An 18,776-nucleotide genomic window follows, 5' to 3' on the forward strand; every position below is an offset into this window, starting at 1 on the left:
ATATCATCATAATTACTGTGATACTTCCATATCATCATAATTACTGTGATACTTCCATATCATCATAATTACTGTGACACTTCCATATCATCATAATTACTGTGACACTTAAATGTCATCAAAATTACTGTGATACTACCATATCATCATAATTACTGTGAAACTTGCATATCATCATAATTACTGTGATACTTGGATATCATCATAATTACTGTGATACTTGCATATTATCATAATTACTGTGAAACTTGCGTATCTTCAAAATTACTGTGATACAACCATATTATCATAATTACTGTTATGTTTCCATATCATCATTACTAAATCCTGAACTTGAAAATGATTATCAGGAGACACTCGATTTTTTATCTTAACCATGTGACGGCTTAACTCCAAATATTACAACGGGGCCCCGAGTGGCCGAGTGGTCTAAAGCGCTCTTCGTTACGGATCACTGCCATCTCACCTCTGTCTGCGGCGGTTCGAGTCTAAGATTCAGCCAATGCGGGCATGTGAGAAAGCTTGCCAGTAGCTTCTCGTGGGTCGGTGGTTCTTTCCGGGGTTTTCCGGGTTCTTCCTCCACCATTAATACTGGCCGCCATGTATAGCCTATCGTGTGCTGAAAAATGGCGTTAAACCCCACAACAACAACAACAACAACCAAATATTACAACGTTAAAACGTTCCTATAACCTTTAGCATGTACACATTCAATTGACTCACGAAGTCTTTAGCAACATAGTTATATCAAGTTTATAAGCTGTATATATCTCATGCTGTTTTATCTCATTGCTATATTTAGTGACGTACACATTCCCTTGGTGTGGAGGACATGCTTAGCAAGGAGAGCCCCGTGCATCTAATCAATCCAGCTGTATCGGATAATGTGTTTCGACTAGAGCCCGAGGTATGGTATAAATTGTTGTGACAACACATTATAAAAGGTTTTGATGACATATTTTGATAGTAATTTATATGATATTTCCTAAAAAGGGGTTTGATGGGACATGGACAGAATGACCCAGAATCAATTATATAGTATTTCAATTCGTTTCTAGTTGTAATACGATATGAAATTCATGCCGCTTTTTGTTCTTGTCTGTATGAAACTGACCGGTATTTCTATAACAAATAGCGTGAAATACTACGACTAATTCTCAAAGAATATATATTTAGCATGATATATTTAGGAAAGAACTGTATACTTCGTGTTGCAAGTGATCGGAGATAGATGAGGTGGTGTGGGGACTGGAAGGAAAAAGTCTTATCAAAGTGGCATAGGTCCCTTACTTTTAGGGATAGAAGGTAAATGTCTCCCATTGACAGTCCCTAATTGTGAATATCTAGGATGATGCTTGTTGCATAATGGGTCCCATTAATGTATTTATTGCCTTCTTATACATGTATTTGGTACTGAGATTGGTATGACATGAATACACTGTAAATGGGTATGACAGGGATACACTGTAAATGGGTATGACAGGGATACACTGTAACTTGGTATGACAGGGATACACTGTAAATGGGTATGACATGAATACACTGTAACTTGGTATGACATGAATACACTGTAAATGGGTATGATAGGAATACACTGTAACTTGGTATGACATGAATACACTGTAAATGGGTATGATAGGAATACACTGTAACTTGGTATGATAGGAATACACTGTAAATGGGTATGATAGGAATACACTGTAACTTGGTATGATATGAATACACTTTAAATTTGTATGACAGGGATACACTGTAAATGGGTATGATAGGGATACACTGTAACTTGGTAAGATAAGGATACACTGTAAATTTGTATGACAGGGATACACTGTAAATGGGTATGACAGGGATACACTGTAACTTGGTATGACATGAATACACTGAGATTGGTATGATAAGAATACACTGTAAATTGGTATGACATGAATACACTGTAAATTGGTATGATATGAATATACTGAGATTGGTATGATAAGAATACTCTGTAACTTGGTATGACATGAATACACTGTAAATTGGTACGATAGGGATACACTTTAAATTTGTATGACAGGGATACACTGTAAATGGGTATGATAGGGATACACTGTAACTTGGTAAGATAAGGATACACTGTAAATTTGTATGACAGGGATACACTTTAAACTGGTATGATAGGGATACACTGTAAATTGGTATGATAGGGATACACTGTAAATTGGTAAGATAAGGATACACTGTAAATTTGTATGACAGGGATACACTTTAAATTGGTATGATAGGGATACACTGTAAATTGGTATGACAGGGATACACTGTAAATGGGTATGATAGGGATACACTGTAAACTGGTATGACAGGGATACACTGTAAATGGGTATGATAGGGATACACTGTAAATTGGTATGACAGGGATACACTGTAAATGGGTATGACAGGGATACACTGTAAATGGGTATGATAGGGATACACTGTAAATGGGTATGATAGGGATACACTGTAAATGGGTATGATAGGGATACACTGTAAATGGGTATGATAGGGATACACTGTAAATGGGTATGATAGGGATACACTGTAAACTGGTATGACAGGGATACACTGTAAATGGGTATGACAGGGATACACTGTAAATGGGTATGACAGGGATACACTGTAAATGGGTATGATAGGGATACACAGTAAATTGGTATGATAGGGATACACTGTAAATGGGTATCATAGGGATACACTGTAAATGGGTATGATAGGGATACACTGTAAATGAGTATGATAGGGTTACACTGTAAACTGGTATGACAGGGATACACTGTAAATGGGTATGATAGGGATACACTGTAAATGGGTATGACAGGGATACACTGTAAATGGGTATGATAGGGATACACAGTAAATTGGTATGATAGGGATACACTGTAAATGGGTATCATAGGGATACACTGTAAATCTATTATTTATGTTACTGTCACAAATTTCCCCTTTGATACCTCATCACGTACTTGGATGTAATGTATTTATTAGATTCTCATACATATATATTTTTTCGTTATGAGACTGGTATGACGTAATCAATCCATAACAAAATACATCTAGGAAAAGTAATGTATAGTCTACATGTTTCATTTGTGCATATCCCCTTCACAACCCATTCCCCCAAAGGGAATACATTATGCATCTTTTATTGATATTGCTATTGCAAATTTCCCCTTATTACCTTCTTCACGTACTTGGAAGACATCTGGTTGAACAAAACTGATACCGAATATTTGACATGTAACTGTACCCGAGAATAACTCAACACATATTTACACAGACTGCAAAACTGTTGATGTATTAACTCATATCTCTTACTGTAAAACATCTTAAAGTGCGATTTGTTTTATAAATTAGTTTCAAACGCCGCTTCAATGCGACACTACTTTTACTAGCAGTAGTAAAGATGCTACTCTTTTGTTTGGCATAAAAAGCAACAAAGTAGTAGTTGTAGAACCAGAAAATGTGGAGGGTGAACTTTAGATTATCTATACATGGATGAGTATGGACCTTATGTACATGTTCGTACCTAAACTGATTACGTGCGTTATTTGTTAAAGTTCATTCTGTACCCCAGTTGTGTCGGCATTAACACATTTATCGCTTATCACTTTGCATGTCAAGAATACTATCCGATACTATCCGATTTTGTCGTAGATCATTGATAGATAAATATAAATATAGACTTTAAACAGGCCCTTACCAAGCAATATTTTATGAAAATAGCCATATACGTACTTGTTAAGTATGTATATTGCCAAATTGTGCACACAATTTAGACTCGATTATCACTGTGAAAGGTGAATAAAAACGTATACAATGCTCCCATTCCATTAAGCAAAATGTACTGAATAAAGGTCACTTCATTCCTTGTTGTAACTTAATAGTTTCGTTGGCCAAAGAGGGCCCAAATTGTCGATAATTATTACACCTTCCATGTAGCTACTTCCTTTCACATGAAACATAATTTACATTACTTCGCTCGTACTATAATGTATGTAGGTCACTAGATGGCTGTCACTTAGTTACGCACAAAGGACGGTATATCCAAGTCTGAAGTGTAGTTGAGTTGGATAGAGAACGCACTTTATGTTAACTATCACTTTCAGTAAAGTAGTACAGTACGGACATTTTAGTGAGAGTACGAGCGCCTGATCTTTGAAAAGGCATACAAACAATCGCATTTTGCGTGTTGAATAACATCGTAATGTTTTGAAAGTCATATTGACACTGGGGTATCACCAGAAGTGTTCTTCTGTTTAAAAGTCCATAAAAGAAAATGGTTTGATATGAAATTCAATATGGCCCCCACGACGGCCATTTTGGTAATCTTGTTATCGTTACTACACTTCGTCGGAAAATCACTGTGATATATGTGGTTTTTACCCCACAACCTCACGTGATATCTACTTTTTCTTACAGTAAAGTTGTGTTGATCTGATATCCAATATGGCCGACATTGCAACGGTCTTGAAAATCTTACTGCCAATCCTCCTGGAAGGATGGTCATATTAGCATGTGGTTCTCGCTAAAAGAAACCTTATGATGTATAGTTGGTCCTAAGTGCTTAAGAAATAGTCGTATTTTACGCAATCTTTACTTGTCTTCAATCAAAGATGTATGTTTTGCGGTAAAATATGTCCCGGTTATATCAGTAAAGATATTTTTTATACTGGGTAAATTTAGTAAAAAGAATACCATTGTGGTGTTGAACGAATAAAATCAGCTGAATCATGAGTATTATTGACACAGAGAAATCAACACAAAATGTTGCTAATTGTAATACCCATGCATATAACCCCTACTTTCCTCATATATCATTAATACACATTTCACGACTGATATCAGCATTAAATCTGGGTCACCGTGTCATCCGGAGAGGATAAGCGGTAGTCATTTACTGAGAAATTCCTTAAAGTCTGGAAAGAGGAACACATATATTGGTGGAATTGTTTTGTATGGCGGTTCTTACGTTTCCTTAATACCTTTTCTTTAACTGCCTAAAGTATGTCTGGGTGTAAAGGTCATGGAGGCGCTATCACACTATTTTGGCTGGTATGTGCGCGGTAAGTCCTGAAAATGAAGACATTTGGAAATGGTCAGTCCACGAGAAGGAATTTTTTTAGATTTGACAAAATCATCACGAAGGAACCATATAAAAGTTCTCCGAAATTCGACTAATTTACAGTTGCATTGTTCTGATGGCTTTGTGGAGGGCATGGGTGTATAAATAAATGCTGGAGAGGATAATGGTATTGGAGCAGGTTAGGTTAGAAATATTGGGGGTTCATTACGAGTGAGTATGTTCAGAAAAATGGAGGATGGAGTCTTTATTGCGGAACAGATACTGAAGTCGAACTGCAAATACGACTGAGTGTCCTCCTCCATACAACATCCCCTGTCAAATTAATATATATATATATATATATATATATATATATATATATATATATATATATATATATATATATATATATATATCACTTACAAATACATTTATTTGCCCTTAGAACGCAGCTAAAGATTGAGTACAAGCAAACTGTGTGTTGACCGAGTGAATGAACTCCTCCCATCCCGAGTGTGTCCGCAAACAAATGTAGTTATGTGCTTTTGTTCCAATATTCAATCACCTTTGCATATTGATAAGTTGGTTGTTTTCCTTTTTTAGTTTCTGTTTTTATTCACATTGTCTAAATCAATATAAGACACACCCATGATTTAGACAAGAAAGATGGTTTTAGTAAAGAAGGTAGAGCAATACAAACACATGGTTCGCTACGCCATTCATATTAACGCTGCCATTCACGTACGGGTGCATGAACATTAATGTGGAATAGAAACTAAGCGAAATGACGAACCAATAAGAGGCAATTAAAATAATTTAATATATGTATAGTTGATCAAAGCCATTATTCTGCTTTAATAATAGTACTACTGACCGCAAGTTCATTACTCTCTCTCTCTCTCTGTCTGCCTGTCTCTCTCTCTCTCTCTCTCTCTCTCTCTCTCTCTCTCATCCTTTGGTCGGTCTGACTTAACTTTTAACATCATTCATAAGTTCAGAGACATCGCTAGATGACAAGCGAAAATCCTGTATTTTCGTTTTTTTCATTGATATTCGCCCGTATCTTGCTACGATGGTCCACAAAGAGAGAGAGAGAGAGAGAGAGACAGAGACAGAGACAGAGAGGAGTTGGCCCTTAGACATTTTCATATTTAATTAATAATAATCGATTTTAAGAAGATTATAATAGCATTAAGACAACAACAACAGCAAAACTTTAAATACATCACAGTATGTGTCCCACGAATTTACCGTACAATGTGGACAGGTTTTGCAACTTTGTATCATTGATGATATATAAACACTGTAGATAAATCCCAAGGAAAGTATTCTTGTGGGTTACTTGGTGTAAGTTCCATTTCAAGGTTTTCATCGAACCCAAATTATTTTTATCTCTCACTCCAGATTTCGGCTTATTTTGTCCCTTATACACGAGAGGGGAGGGGGAACGGAAAGCACAAAAGATTGTGATGAAATTTTGTACGATATTAAATTCATTTATAAAACGGGGATTATTAATAGATTTTTTCGTTATTTTCATCGGTCACTAATGATTAATGAGTGGACAGCACACAGTTACAAGGGCGCCGTTGCAAGAATGTTTATATATGCGTATCATTGCGCCATGGGCGGATCAAAATGTGATATACCAATAGTATTGGTATATGAAATTGCTTTATATATAGTTGTAATTGTTTCTGTAATACTCACTTTTTGTGTTTACACATTCCATATAAGGCCTTGAGGACATTGCACATTTATATTTAAAACAACTAAATTAGGTAGGCCTGGGTCTGTTATGAAATCTAAAATTAAGAAATCGCCAGGACACTCATATTTGTGCGCATTGCAATTGTTGATGAGAATAGAGGGATTAATAACGACTAAAAATTACAAAGAAAGATTACTAGAAAATATCACAAATTGAAGATTACAAGACCTAGCAGACTATGGACACAGCGAACACTACATTAATTTTAATTTCTTTTAAAACGTCATAAATAATAGTATATAGTTGCACTGAGATAAATTTAGCCGTTTTCAAGACGCGAAATACTTACTATAGGAACAACGATGTGTATGTCTGCTTTTAATGCCTGTTTGTTTACATCTCTAGACGGGAACAAATGTGGTCAAATCAGGTTGTGTAACAAAATAACGTGCAAGAGAATTAACTATGTTGAGATCTTGATTTCAGACATCGGAAACATACTTAAATAAAAATATGGACTCACATTAATTTTAATGATGACAACATGGAAATAATCAGCATTTGCTCTACTAGCAATGTGGTACAACCAATGTAGTATTAAAAAGGAATACATTACACATTTAATTTGGATAAAGTTACCAATTTGCATTCTGCTGAATCTGCAGTACAATTTCAAAACTTCATAAACTTTTCAAAGTCGTTCTTGTACGTTTCGGGAAAACTATATAGAATTTTTGGAATACAATTAACCATATGAGATGAAACACTGATTATTCCTTACATGGAGGATGTTTTATATCCAACTAGGGAAATGGACGAATTGGGCGAACCTTGCACGTCGTTTATACGTTTGAAATATTGAAGAAACATTGATAATATCTGGAAATGAAAGTACTTGCTTACGATGATCATCTTGCAGGCTTAGTTTCACCGCAAGACAGTTGATCAAAGTATTCTCTGGACGTTTCAATACCAGATTAAATAAGCAGCATAAATAGTACTTAAGATACATGTGCTAAGACAATGAAACACCAGGTGATTCCATAAAAGCAGTTTTGGGAACAAACAAAAAGTAACACGAAAATAAGACGAAAAGAACATATGCTGAATGACAGATTGGTTAACTGAACCGGATTCGCAAACACTGCGCATGTCAGAGCTGAAAAAGGTTTCCATATAAAAAGGTTTATGTGGATGACCAATGAGAAGCAGTCATTGTTGACATGGAAGCATATGAAAATGGAAATAAATGCAGTTTAGCAGTAATAAATACTTTGGTGCTAGAAAAGTGGGATCAAAAATGGAGATGACACCACAATACTTTCATAGGAATTTGCGGATAGTGAAAACCTGAAAAGATACAGTCTGTTGAAGAAATCGGATTGACAACCAAATCATAAAGGATTTGCTGAAAAAGGGAAACACCTATATATGTTTCCAGAAATTCAATGCTTTGTGTAAGCGTGGATAACCCTTGAAAACAATTCGGACATAGCAAATGACGGTATTCTGAAGACTGGTGACAGTAACGACAAAATTTGTACACGACAATAATAAGAAAAAGTGATTACAAGTATGCAGGGATTGTGAATTATGATTACGACAGTTATACTATTACAGCTGCCAACGAGGTTAGATACTGTGAGGTACAGATTGAACATCTAGTGCATGAGGTACAGATTGAACATCTAGTGCATGAGGTACAGATTGAACATGTAGTGCATGAGGTACAGATTGAACATCTAGTGCATGAGGTACAGATTGAACATGTAGTGCATGAGGTACAGATTGAACATGTAGTGCATGAGGTACAGATTGAACATGTAGTGCATGAGGTACAGATTGAACATGTAGTGCATGAGGTACAGATTGAACATGTAGTACATGAGGTACAGATTGAACATCTAGTGCATGAGGTACAGATTGAACATGTAGTGCATGAGGTACAGATTGAACATGTAGTGCATGAGGTACAGATTGAACATCTAGTGCATGAGGTACAGATTGAACATGTAGTGCATGAGGTACAGATTGAACATCTAGTGCATGAGGTACAGATTGAACATGTAGTGCATGAGGTACAGATTGAACATCTAGTGCATGAGGTACAGATTGAACATGTAGTGCATGAGGTACAGATTGAACATGTAGTGCATGAGGTACAGATTGAACATGTAGTGCATGAGGTACAGATTGAACATCTAGTGCATGAGGTACAGATTGAACATGTAGTGCATGAGGTACAGATTGAACATCTAGTGCATGAAGCATTTTAAACTATGACAGGTAGAAATTTAGAAACAACTGAAAACATTATTTGCCATCCAATCAGAATATAGCCATTCTTAGTGATATTAATGTTTGCAAGACGTAAAATAGCTTGATTCTTTAAATAGTATTTAATAATGTAACAATAATTATTGAGTCAACGACGTTTTTCTAAACTCCTTAATCTGTACATTATATATTTTAGCATCATATTTAATTGATTATGTTTCCGAATTGATAATGTGTAAGGCAGGTATTTAACACCTTAGTTCTATTGCATCTTATTATTGAATAGTTTTTGCACAGCTCAGTTTTGATTTTCTTCATCGTCATCATCTTTCATAATGCATAACTTGTCCCAGTCTTTGTACAAATGGATGGTTTTTATTTGCCTCTCTTCTTCGTCGCTATTTAAACTGTTCAACATTTCTGGTATATACGAAACACTGAAAACAGTTTTATTTGATTTGAGAAATACGCATGATATTGCATGGCATTATTATTGTTATTAAACTGGCTAACGCTAAACTGGTTTCCACCTTCAGATAATCAATTTGCAGGGTAATATTCAGTCTAGAAAAACAGTCTACAAAAAACAAAAACTGTTTACAAAAACAGTCTACAAAACCAGTCTACAAAAACAGAGTATGTCTGACTTGCTGTTGACATAAACGAGTGAAAAGAATGAAGTTACTTAGACGAACTTCAAAAAGTGGTAATTCCTGGAGTGACAAACTCGAAAACCAATGTTAGAACTAAATCGGATAGATCCATTTTGATTTATAAATGTGGGAAACATAACAATCAAAACAGAAAGGAAACTGATCCAACTGCAGTTACGTTTAATGTAAACATTTTGAAATGGATGCTTTGGTTACTGTACAAAACAAAAAACTTGTTTTACTTAGCATACTGTTAGTATTCTGCTATTCTTGGATTTCACCGCTGACGCCAACTTTCTCAGTATTTACAGCTTCAGACTCGGCTGCCAACAAGTCTTGACTTTTCTTCATTATGACATGAATTGAACAATGTCTGCTGAGGTGTTTGGCACCTTGATGCAGTTTTGATAACAGCTGGCGTAAGGTATACATTATAAATACTGCAACTAAACAAGTTTGGTGGGATGCAAATACCCATCATTTGTTCCTTTGTTGTACAGTGGTACAGTTTGGATCTCCGAGACCTCTATCGACTGACCGATACTCTTAATTTGTTTTATAACAAGCTCCATGTGTTTAGCAGTGGTTATTCTTTGTCTGTCTGCTGAACAAAGGTCCATGTTTATGCAAAGTAATAAGGTTTTCACGTTTGATACCTACGTCTAATTTAAGCTACAATATTTTAGTATTATTTGTATCTGTCGTAGTTTCCTCATTATAAATTATTTCTCTGTACATGTTTCTCCGGTGTGGATTCTTCAGAGTGGTATTCATGTGGACGTAAGCTGTTCGGTTTAAACCAGTTTCGAAAGTAAGGCATTAAAGATTTGAAGACATTAACTGATACAGGATGTATATATTGATCAGACGGTGACCGAAGGTACAAAATTTGTACAAGTTTTAGCATGTTCTACAGACGAATTTGCAAACGGGCAAGACAAGATTACCGAGTAATGATTTATTAGCATGGCTAATAATGTATTGGCGTATGTTTTTTTGTTTTTTTTTAAGGAATGATTGGTTTCACAAAAAGAACATGCAATACTTGCCATTTACATAAAGCAAATACTATCGCATTGCACATTTTGTTTTTAATGTATGTTTGTATATAATGCTGAAAGAATAGCGAGGCATCTGTTAGTACCATTTAATAAGTCTTTGAAATGACTCGGTAGAGATTCGAACCCGCGACCTCCCAATCCGAGGCGGACGCTCTAACCACTAGGTCACCGGAGCGGTGCCTTGTATATGTAATTTAAAATCGCTATATGCATTTGTAATAGAAGCATATGTAATGTAGATAGTTGAGGACAGAAAATTACGAATTCTAGTTCAGCTACTTCTTGTGGAACGCAGGTGTCAAATTTATGACATTTTAGACGAAACGAGATAAGAACTTAGATGGGGCCCCGAGTGGCCGAGTGGTCTAAAGCGCTCACCGTTACGGATCACTGTCATCTCACCTCTGTCTGCGTGAGTTCGAGTCTCAGGCTCGGCTAACGTTGGTACGTGAGAAAGCTTGCCAGTAGCTTCTCGTGGGTCGGTGGTTCTTCCCGGGGTTTTCCAGGGTTCTTCCTCCACCAATTATACTGGCCGCCATGTATAGCCTATCTTGTGCTGAAAAATGGCGTTAAACCCTACAACAACAACAAGAACTTAAATCGGATTAGTTAAGCAAAACTAATACCTGTACATTTTTTACTATAAATATCACGTCCTAGACGTGATCCACACAAATTGCCCCAAGTATCTGAAAGGAAATAAATAGAACATATTTACCCGAGTTGTCCTCCTACCAGGAACTAGAATCTATAATGAGACGGGGGGGGGGGGGGGGGGAGGAGGGAAATAGAGAGAGATAGGTTTTTCATTCAAAATATGCTTTATATTTAAAATTGTCCAGTGAACAAGTATATCGATTTATGAGCAGAGCAAGTAAGAATGTTTATGAGATAGAATCGATGGCGATCGGCTTCGAAAATAATATTTCGAGTTGCCTCAAACAGAATGTGGGTTATATTTCTCGTGATCAGAAACGTTTTGCGATGCTTTTATAAAGTGCAACATATTTCCTGATTTCTCCTTTTAGCATTGTCTAGGGCTCGTTCAAACAACCATAGTGCATATTTGTCTAGTAATATCAAAACAACAGGATAAATATCCACGGGAAAATGAGTGTAAAAGGATAACAATGCTCGACGGTTAGTTTCAAGAAATTATTATGATTTTAAATTAATGAATTAATATTTCAGGTCCAGACATACACATGACAAGCAAAATGGCCGATGAGATCGATACAAGCAAAATGGCCGATGAGATCGACAAAGCCACAAAACGCAAATGCGAGAAAACGGAAATAATTTGTGGTATATGTCAAGAGAAACCATGTCATCCAAAACTTCTCTCCTGCTACCATGCTTACTGCAGGACGTGTCTCCAGCGTTACATAGACATTAATTGTGAATATGGTAACGTAAGGTGTCCCCTTTGTAGGGGTCTTATAGAAATCACCAGCGATGGAGCTCTCATTGGTGTAACTGATCTTTTACTGAAAATGATTTCAGAAGAAGTAATCATGTGCGAAGTCTGCGAAACAAGTCAGGCAGTAAACTTCTGCCTTGAGTGTGCACAGAACTATTGCCAAACATGTGCAGAGATGCATGCAAAAATTAAGTTAACTAGGGAACATCATATTGTTCCGAATGGAAAGATGCTCTTGCAAAACAAGAAAAGGTCCGCCTCATTTTGTACAAAACACGAATCAGAGCCTTTACATTATTTCTGCAAAGACTGCAAGGTGCCCATATGTTTTAAATGCAATATGATAGAACACAAAAATCATGGCTGTGAAGACATTACGTTTGTGGCCGAGTCAAAAAGGAAATACCTCGAGCAAGAGCTTTTTGGACAAGCTACGTGTCGGGTCAGGAATCTGGAGGAGCGGCTACAAAAATGCAAATACAAGAGGCATCATATTGAGGATGAGTGTAAGAAAGAACAAGAAATGGTGAGCGAGCATGTAAATATGCTTAAAACCCGAATTGATGAGCAAATGAAGGCACTAGTAAACAATCTTCGGGAAAATGTTGAGAAATATATCCAGGTGATTCACAATCAAGAGGGTGTCATAGAGAATGAACTTCGAGCTCTCAAAGCAAAATCTTGTTATATTCAACAATGCGTAGATTTTGCCGGGGACGCTGAACTAATTAATATCCTTCCTGGACTAGAACATGGTCCACTCATGACGGATGCAAGCATTTGGTTGGAAGAGAATGTCAGTATCGAATATTCACTGCCTAATTTGTCTGACGACGAAATCAAAATGATGATTGGAGTACCAAGCGTGCGGTTTTCATTGGCTTCACCGATACAAATTGAAAAGCTCTCAGAATTTAAATTTGATAAAACTATTCAAGGAATATGTGGAAACTCCCCTGATACTGTTTGGATTGCGTATGGTCAGTGCATTCAGAAATTTACGAAACACCAAGGTCTTTTTGACAAAGTTGATATAGGGGAGGACGTCTTTGATGTAGCAATGGACATTGACGGGGAAACATACGTAGCTGGCAAGTCTGCCGTCAGAGTGGTGAATGCCGATCTGAGTGTAGTGAAATGCTTTGATCTTCCATTCTGTCCTAGTGGAATCACTATTAGTGAGGACGGTAAAATATGTATCTGCTTTAAAGGCGCAGGAAGGATCACTGTGTACAGCAAAGAGGGCAAGCCTTGCCTGGAACTTCATAAGGGCTCTTGTCATGCTATGCCAGTCGCTCCACTAAAGGCTGCAATTTACAACCAGCAGATATATGTTACTGATTTAAGCTCACAAAATGAAGACGTAACTGTGATGTCCCTGGAAGGGGAGTTTAGAAATAAGTTTAAGCATGGTAACATGGATCCACGGGGCTTGGCAATTTCTATACAGGGGTATGTGTTTGTCACTGATAAAAGAAATAAATGCATCCATATATTTAATCAGCTTGGCATATACCTTAGTACGTTGATTTCCAATATGGACTACGTCACTGCCTGTACTGTCGCTCAGACTGAATTATGGATTGGAGATACTGTGGGAAAAGTACATGTTTTCCGATTGTTATTGTAAGACGAAATACCATGGGACAATTATTGTTGTTTTGTCTTTAAATAGTACGATCCCCCTAAAGCTATCATTCAAGTGAAAATACGTCATATGTTTGATTAAAGAAATGCATAGATGGAACACTAATACGTGTTTCTTTTCGTCAAAAGTACCGTTATTGTAAATGTATTACGGAACTAAATTTCGTAGTTTAGTCTTTGTTGACGCAAGAATAGAAATAGAATAATTCAACTTAGAATACAAATTTTGGACTGACTATATCCACTGGATTCTAGAAAACAGTAATGCTGGCAAATAAAAACGATAGGGAGATAGAGATTGGTGATTGTGATATCCCTCTCTCGCCATGATTACTGTCTTATGTGAGATATGGATGTCTTTACATTGTATCGTTTTGAATTATTTGCGAATTAAAATCAGTCACGTCGTTGGAATGAAATTCCCCTTGATGTATCGCATAATGAGCAAACTTTGAACTTTTGTACCATCCTTTCCGTTGATTAAAAAATATAAATAATACTGATTCTCAGGACACTAAATCTTGAAATCTTGCAAGAAAGTATGCTGTCCCCTCTTCTCAGCATTGATTTAGTGCATTTTTCTTAACAGTACGTTAAATATTGGTCGATGTATCATGACGGAAATGGGATACAAATACTTTCCCCAGTGTAAATCAGCATCAAGTCTTCAGAATATTTTTACAGCGATTGTTAAAAAAAATATCATAACTAAATGTTAATATCTGTGCACAACCTATCTCTGAACGCCGTCTTATTTGTGGCCTACATTATAAAAGTCTATTCTCGTTAGTAACATATTAATATAATATTTAGGTAACTTCTATAAAGAAGTATAGTCAGTATACAGTTTCAATTTATCTTTATAACGAGTGACCATATGAACTATCATATAACACTGCGTTTCACGTGCGTCACGTGTCCATCAACATTCAAGGCTCATTCAACATCTCATAAAGCGACGAGCCCGCTTTGGCCGGATATGCAGACATTTATTTTCATTACATAGTTTTCACAGGTTTCGTTTCCTGCTAATTATCTTGCAACCGATTTGTGTCCATAATAAAAGGTTATACTTGTTTATAACATCTATACAAATGCCAGGCCAATTTCAAATACAGCTGTCTCGAACTGGTTCTTTGTACATCCTCTGTTGCAGTTTTTATTTTACTTTCTTATCATTTGGTTGGTATCCACACATAGACAAGATGGAAAATGTAATGTTGTCACCTTCAAATACCGTAATTTTAGTTATCTTCATTTGGGACACAAAGTTAATTACATTTATTCGTTTTTTGGAACACAAAGTTAATTACATTTATTCATTTAGGACACACATTTGTCATTTTCTGAGCACACCGACTGCTTAATATTATTTCAAATTATGTTCTGGAAATATTTCTAAACCATATTAAAATAGCTCTATTTTACCCGTCTTTGAGATTAGGAGGTACATCGCAGAACGTTTTCATGATGTAAACACGGTCATCGGAATTGTTTTCCTGGTTTTTGATTGTATCTCCTCAAAGCGATAATACAGGGCCTTAAATTTTTTACCATCTTGTTTGCCTCTTCCGACAAATCTCTTTGCATTGAGCCTCAAATATATAGTAGTATTCCTATAAAAATCAGAAATTCAACTTCTTACTGTAATTTCAAGTCCTTCTATAATCATTACCGCAAATGATACCAAGGCTTATATTCCATTTCATATTGTCGGCAAATGTTTCTTTTTTTTTTCGTTGTTTAGAGAATTAATGATATCTTCCCCTATTATTGTACACGCCATTTAGTCATGGTTTTAAATAGGATTTCTATATTTAAGTATTGTACTTTCTATATATTTTTAACAGAACTATGTGGAAGATTAGTTTTAAACTATGCTATCTTTTTGATATAAAAACATTATCATTATCATTATCATTATTATTATCTTCCCTTGCAAATTTCCCATTGGCTTGCGTTTGATAGAGCCCCTGACAACCAAATCCAGCTCCAGGCCTTCACGAGTGGCGAAACCTGTTTAAACTGACTGGAGAAGGGATGACAGGCGAGTTTCTGGCGCCTCAAACCAGATGCTTCGGGCAGATGGGGCTCGTTAACCTTGGGTGGTCGCCCATCTAGGAGAAGGTAAACTCCGATTTCAAACCTTCGGTGTCTTGCGATTATACCCTCTCATGGGAAAGGCTAAGGGAGTAAACACCAACAGAAAATCCGGAGACGGAGTCCTTAAGGCGACTTGGCATTGATTTCTGTGTCATCTAGGCAACTCCTGCGACGCAGCTGGTGCCATGACGTGCCGGCTTGTCCTTTCCCTTGGATCCATCAGCTGCGTGGAGAGGGGGGATCAGCTGCGTGGGTAACAGTTGATTCTCCATATCACCCTGCCCAGGCTTGCGCCCTGGTGAGGACACTCCAGCTTCGCTCCACAGCATCGACACAACACGGGAAGCAGCAGTTTACCGGTTATAAGTCACCGCTCGATTGGCGTAGAGCCATACGCCAGGGGTTGCTTCTGACGGTGGGAGAGACCAACAGGTTTCATTGGACAGCTACCGCCCGCCTCAAACTGGGCAGCCCCCAGCCAATAAGGTGCCGTCCCGCCACTGTTCGTCTGCCTTGCTGGATGCGTAAGGCTTAAGGTACGCGAGTACCTGACAAGCGGACTGCAACAACTCCACCAAGAAATAACAAAAGAAAACCAAAAAGGAAACCTTAAATCCTGAAGCTAGGTACCTGGAATGTCCAGACCATGCTGACTGGGCTTTCAGATGATCTCCAGACAATCAGTGATGTTCGAAAGACTTCAGTCATCAACAACGAACTTGCAAGACTCCAGGTCGACATGGCCTCACTACAGGAGACACGACTACCAGATTCCGGGTCCCTCAGAGAAAAGAACTACACATTCTTCTGGCAAGGAAAGAGCGCCGACGAAGCCAGAGGGTATGGTGTTGGATTCGCTGTCAGCAACGCTCTGCTATGGATGATAGAACCCTGCCAACAAGGAAATGGAAGACTGCTATCCCTCAGCCTCCATACCACAAACGGGCCTGCCAACCTGATCAGGGTGTACGCTCCCACACTAAGATCCTCCACAGATACCAAGGATGAGTTTTACGATGAGTTAAACTCGCTCATCGACAAAATTCCCAAGGAAGAGAACTTGATTTTGCAGGGCGACTTCAATGCTAGGGTGGGTGCCGACCATGACTCTTGGCCCTCCTGTCTTGGCAAGTTTGGCGTTGGGAAGATGAATGAGAATGGTCAGCGCCTTCTAGAGATGTGCTAGTACCACGACCTCAGCACCAACAATTCATTCTTTCAGACAAAGCCACAGCACAAAGTGTCTTGGAGACATCCCCGGTCTAAACGCTGGCACCAGCTGGACTTGATCATTACAAGACGGTCAGCCATGAAGGGTGTGCTTCTTACCCGTACCTTCCACAGTGCTGACTGCGACACCGACCACTCGCTGATGTGCTGCAAAATGAAGCTTCAGCCGAAGAAGATCCACAGCTCAAGGCAAGATGGTAAACCACGCATTGATGTGAGCAAGACATCATATCCAGACAAGGCTGAGGGATTCACCTATGCTCTTTCCAAGACGTTTGATTCAGAACCTCCGAATGGCAGTGCGAAAGAAAGATGGGATCATATCAGAGAGACTGTGTACAGCACAGCCACACGGATCTTTGGTAAGAAGCAATCAAAGAACAATGACTGGTTTGAGGCTAACTCTGCCACACTCATGCCAGCCATAGAAGAGCGTCGCAGTGCTCACCTGCAATACAAGCGATCCCCCTGCCAGAAGACACTACAGGCATACAGGTCTATCAGAAGCAAAGTGCAGAGATTGGCACGGCAGTGTGTCAATGAATACTGGCTTCAGCTCTGTCAGAACATCCAGACAGCAGCAGATATCGGAAACATCAGAGGCATGTTCGATGGCATAAAGAAAGCAAAGGGTCCTACGAAGAAAGTGACAGCACCACTGAAGTCTGCTACAGGCGATAGCATCCACAACAAGGGCAAGCAGATGGAGCGTTGGGTGGAATACTACTCTGAACTGTACTCCAAAGAGAACCACGTGACCACTGATGCCCTCATCGCCATTGAAAACCTCCCTTTCATGGCCTAACTGGACGAGAAACCTACTGTAGCCGAATTAAAGAAGGCCTTAGAGAAACTGTCCTTAGGTAAAGCCCCAGGGAAGGATGGCATCGCAGCAGAACTCATCAAGTGCAGATGTAGCGTGCTTCTCACACACCTGCACGACCTCCTCTGCCAGTACTGGGACGAGGGTGCAGTGCCTCGGGACATGAGAGACGCTAACATCATAATCCTATGCAAGTACAAGGGCGACAGAAGCGATGGCAACAACTACAGGGGCATATCACTTGTCAGCATTGTGGTAAAGTTTTCACACGCGTCATCCTGAACAGACTGCAAACGCTTGCTGACAGAGTGTACCCAGAGTCGAAGTGCGGGTTCCGTGCAGAGAGGTCGACAATCGACATAATCGTCTCCGTCAGGCAACTACAGGAAAAATGCAGAGAACAACACAGACCCCTCTTCCTGGCCTTTATAGACCTCACCAAGGCATTCGATCTAGTCAGCAGAGACAGACTCCCTTCACAATCCTGGCGAAAATGGGTTGCCCTCCAAAGCTGCTAAGCATGATTCAGTCCTTCCACGATTTCATGAAAGGCACAGTGCAGTACGATGGCTCAACGTCCGACCCCTTTGACATCCGCAGTGGAGTTAAACAGGGCTGCGTCCTTGCCCCCTCGCTCTTCGGCATCTTCTTCGCAGTCCTGCTCAAGCACGCTTTTGGGACGTCCACATAAGGGATTTACCTGTACGCGCGATCAGATGGCAGACTGTTCAACCTGGCACGACTGAAGGCAAAGAGCAAAGTGCGTGAAGTCAC

The 18,776-nt window shown here is 38.5% G+C and overlaps 1 protein-coding gene across 2 annotated transcripts in view; it reads left to right on the plus strand.

The window, feature by feature from the left end:
* Window positions 1–792: 792 nt before the first annotated feature.
* Window positions 793–18,776, plus strand: part of LOC149791048 (uncharacterized) — a 31,752-nt gene continuing 13,768 nt past the window's right edge. Inside the window, exons 1-2 of one of the 2 annotated variants that reach the window (XM_089972956.1) lie at window positions 793–907; window positions 11,971–13,651. In XM_089972956.1, coding sequence (XP_089829082.1) covers window positions 11,985–13,651 — 1,667 coding nt within the window. In that variant the 5' untranslated portion in view covers window positions 793–907; window positions 11,971–11,984. Of the gene's footprint in view, window positions 908–10,486; window positions 10,599–11,970; window positions 13,652–18,776 lie in introns of those variants that run through there. The other variant, XM_089972957.1, reaches the window with a different exon arrangement.

This window comes from Sinohyriopsis cumingii, chromosome 10 (genome assembly GCF_028554795.1).
Source record: "Sinohyriopsis cumingii isolate HCF-2022 chromosome 10, ASM2855479v2, whole genome shotgun sequence".
Lineage (NCBI taxonomy): Eukaryota > Metazoa > Mollusca > Bivalvia > Unionida > Unionidae > Sinohyriopsis > Sinohyriopsis cumingii.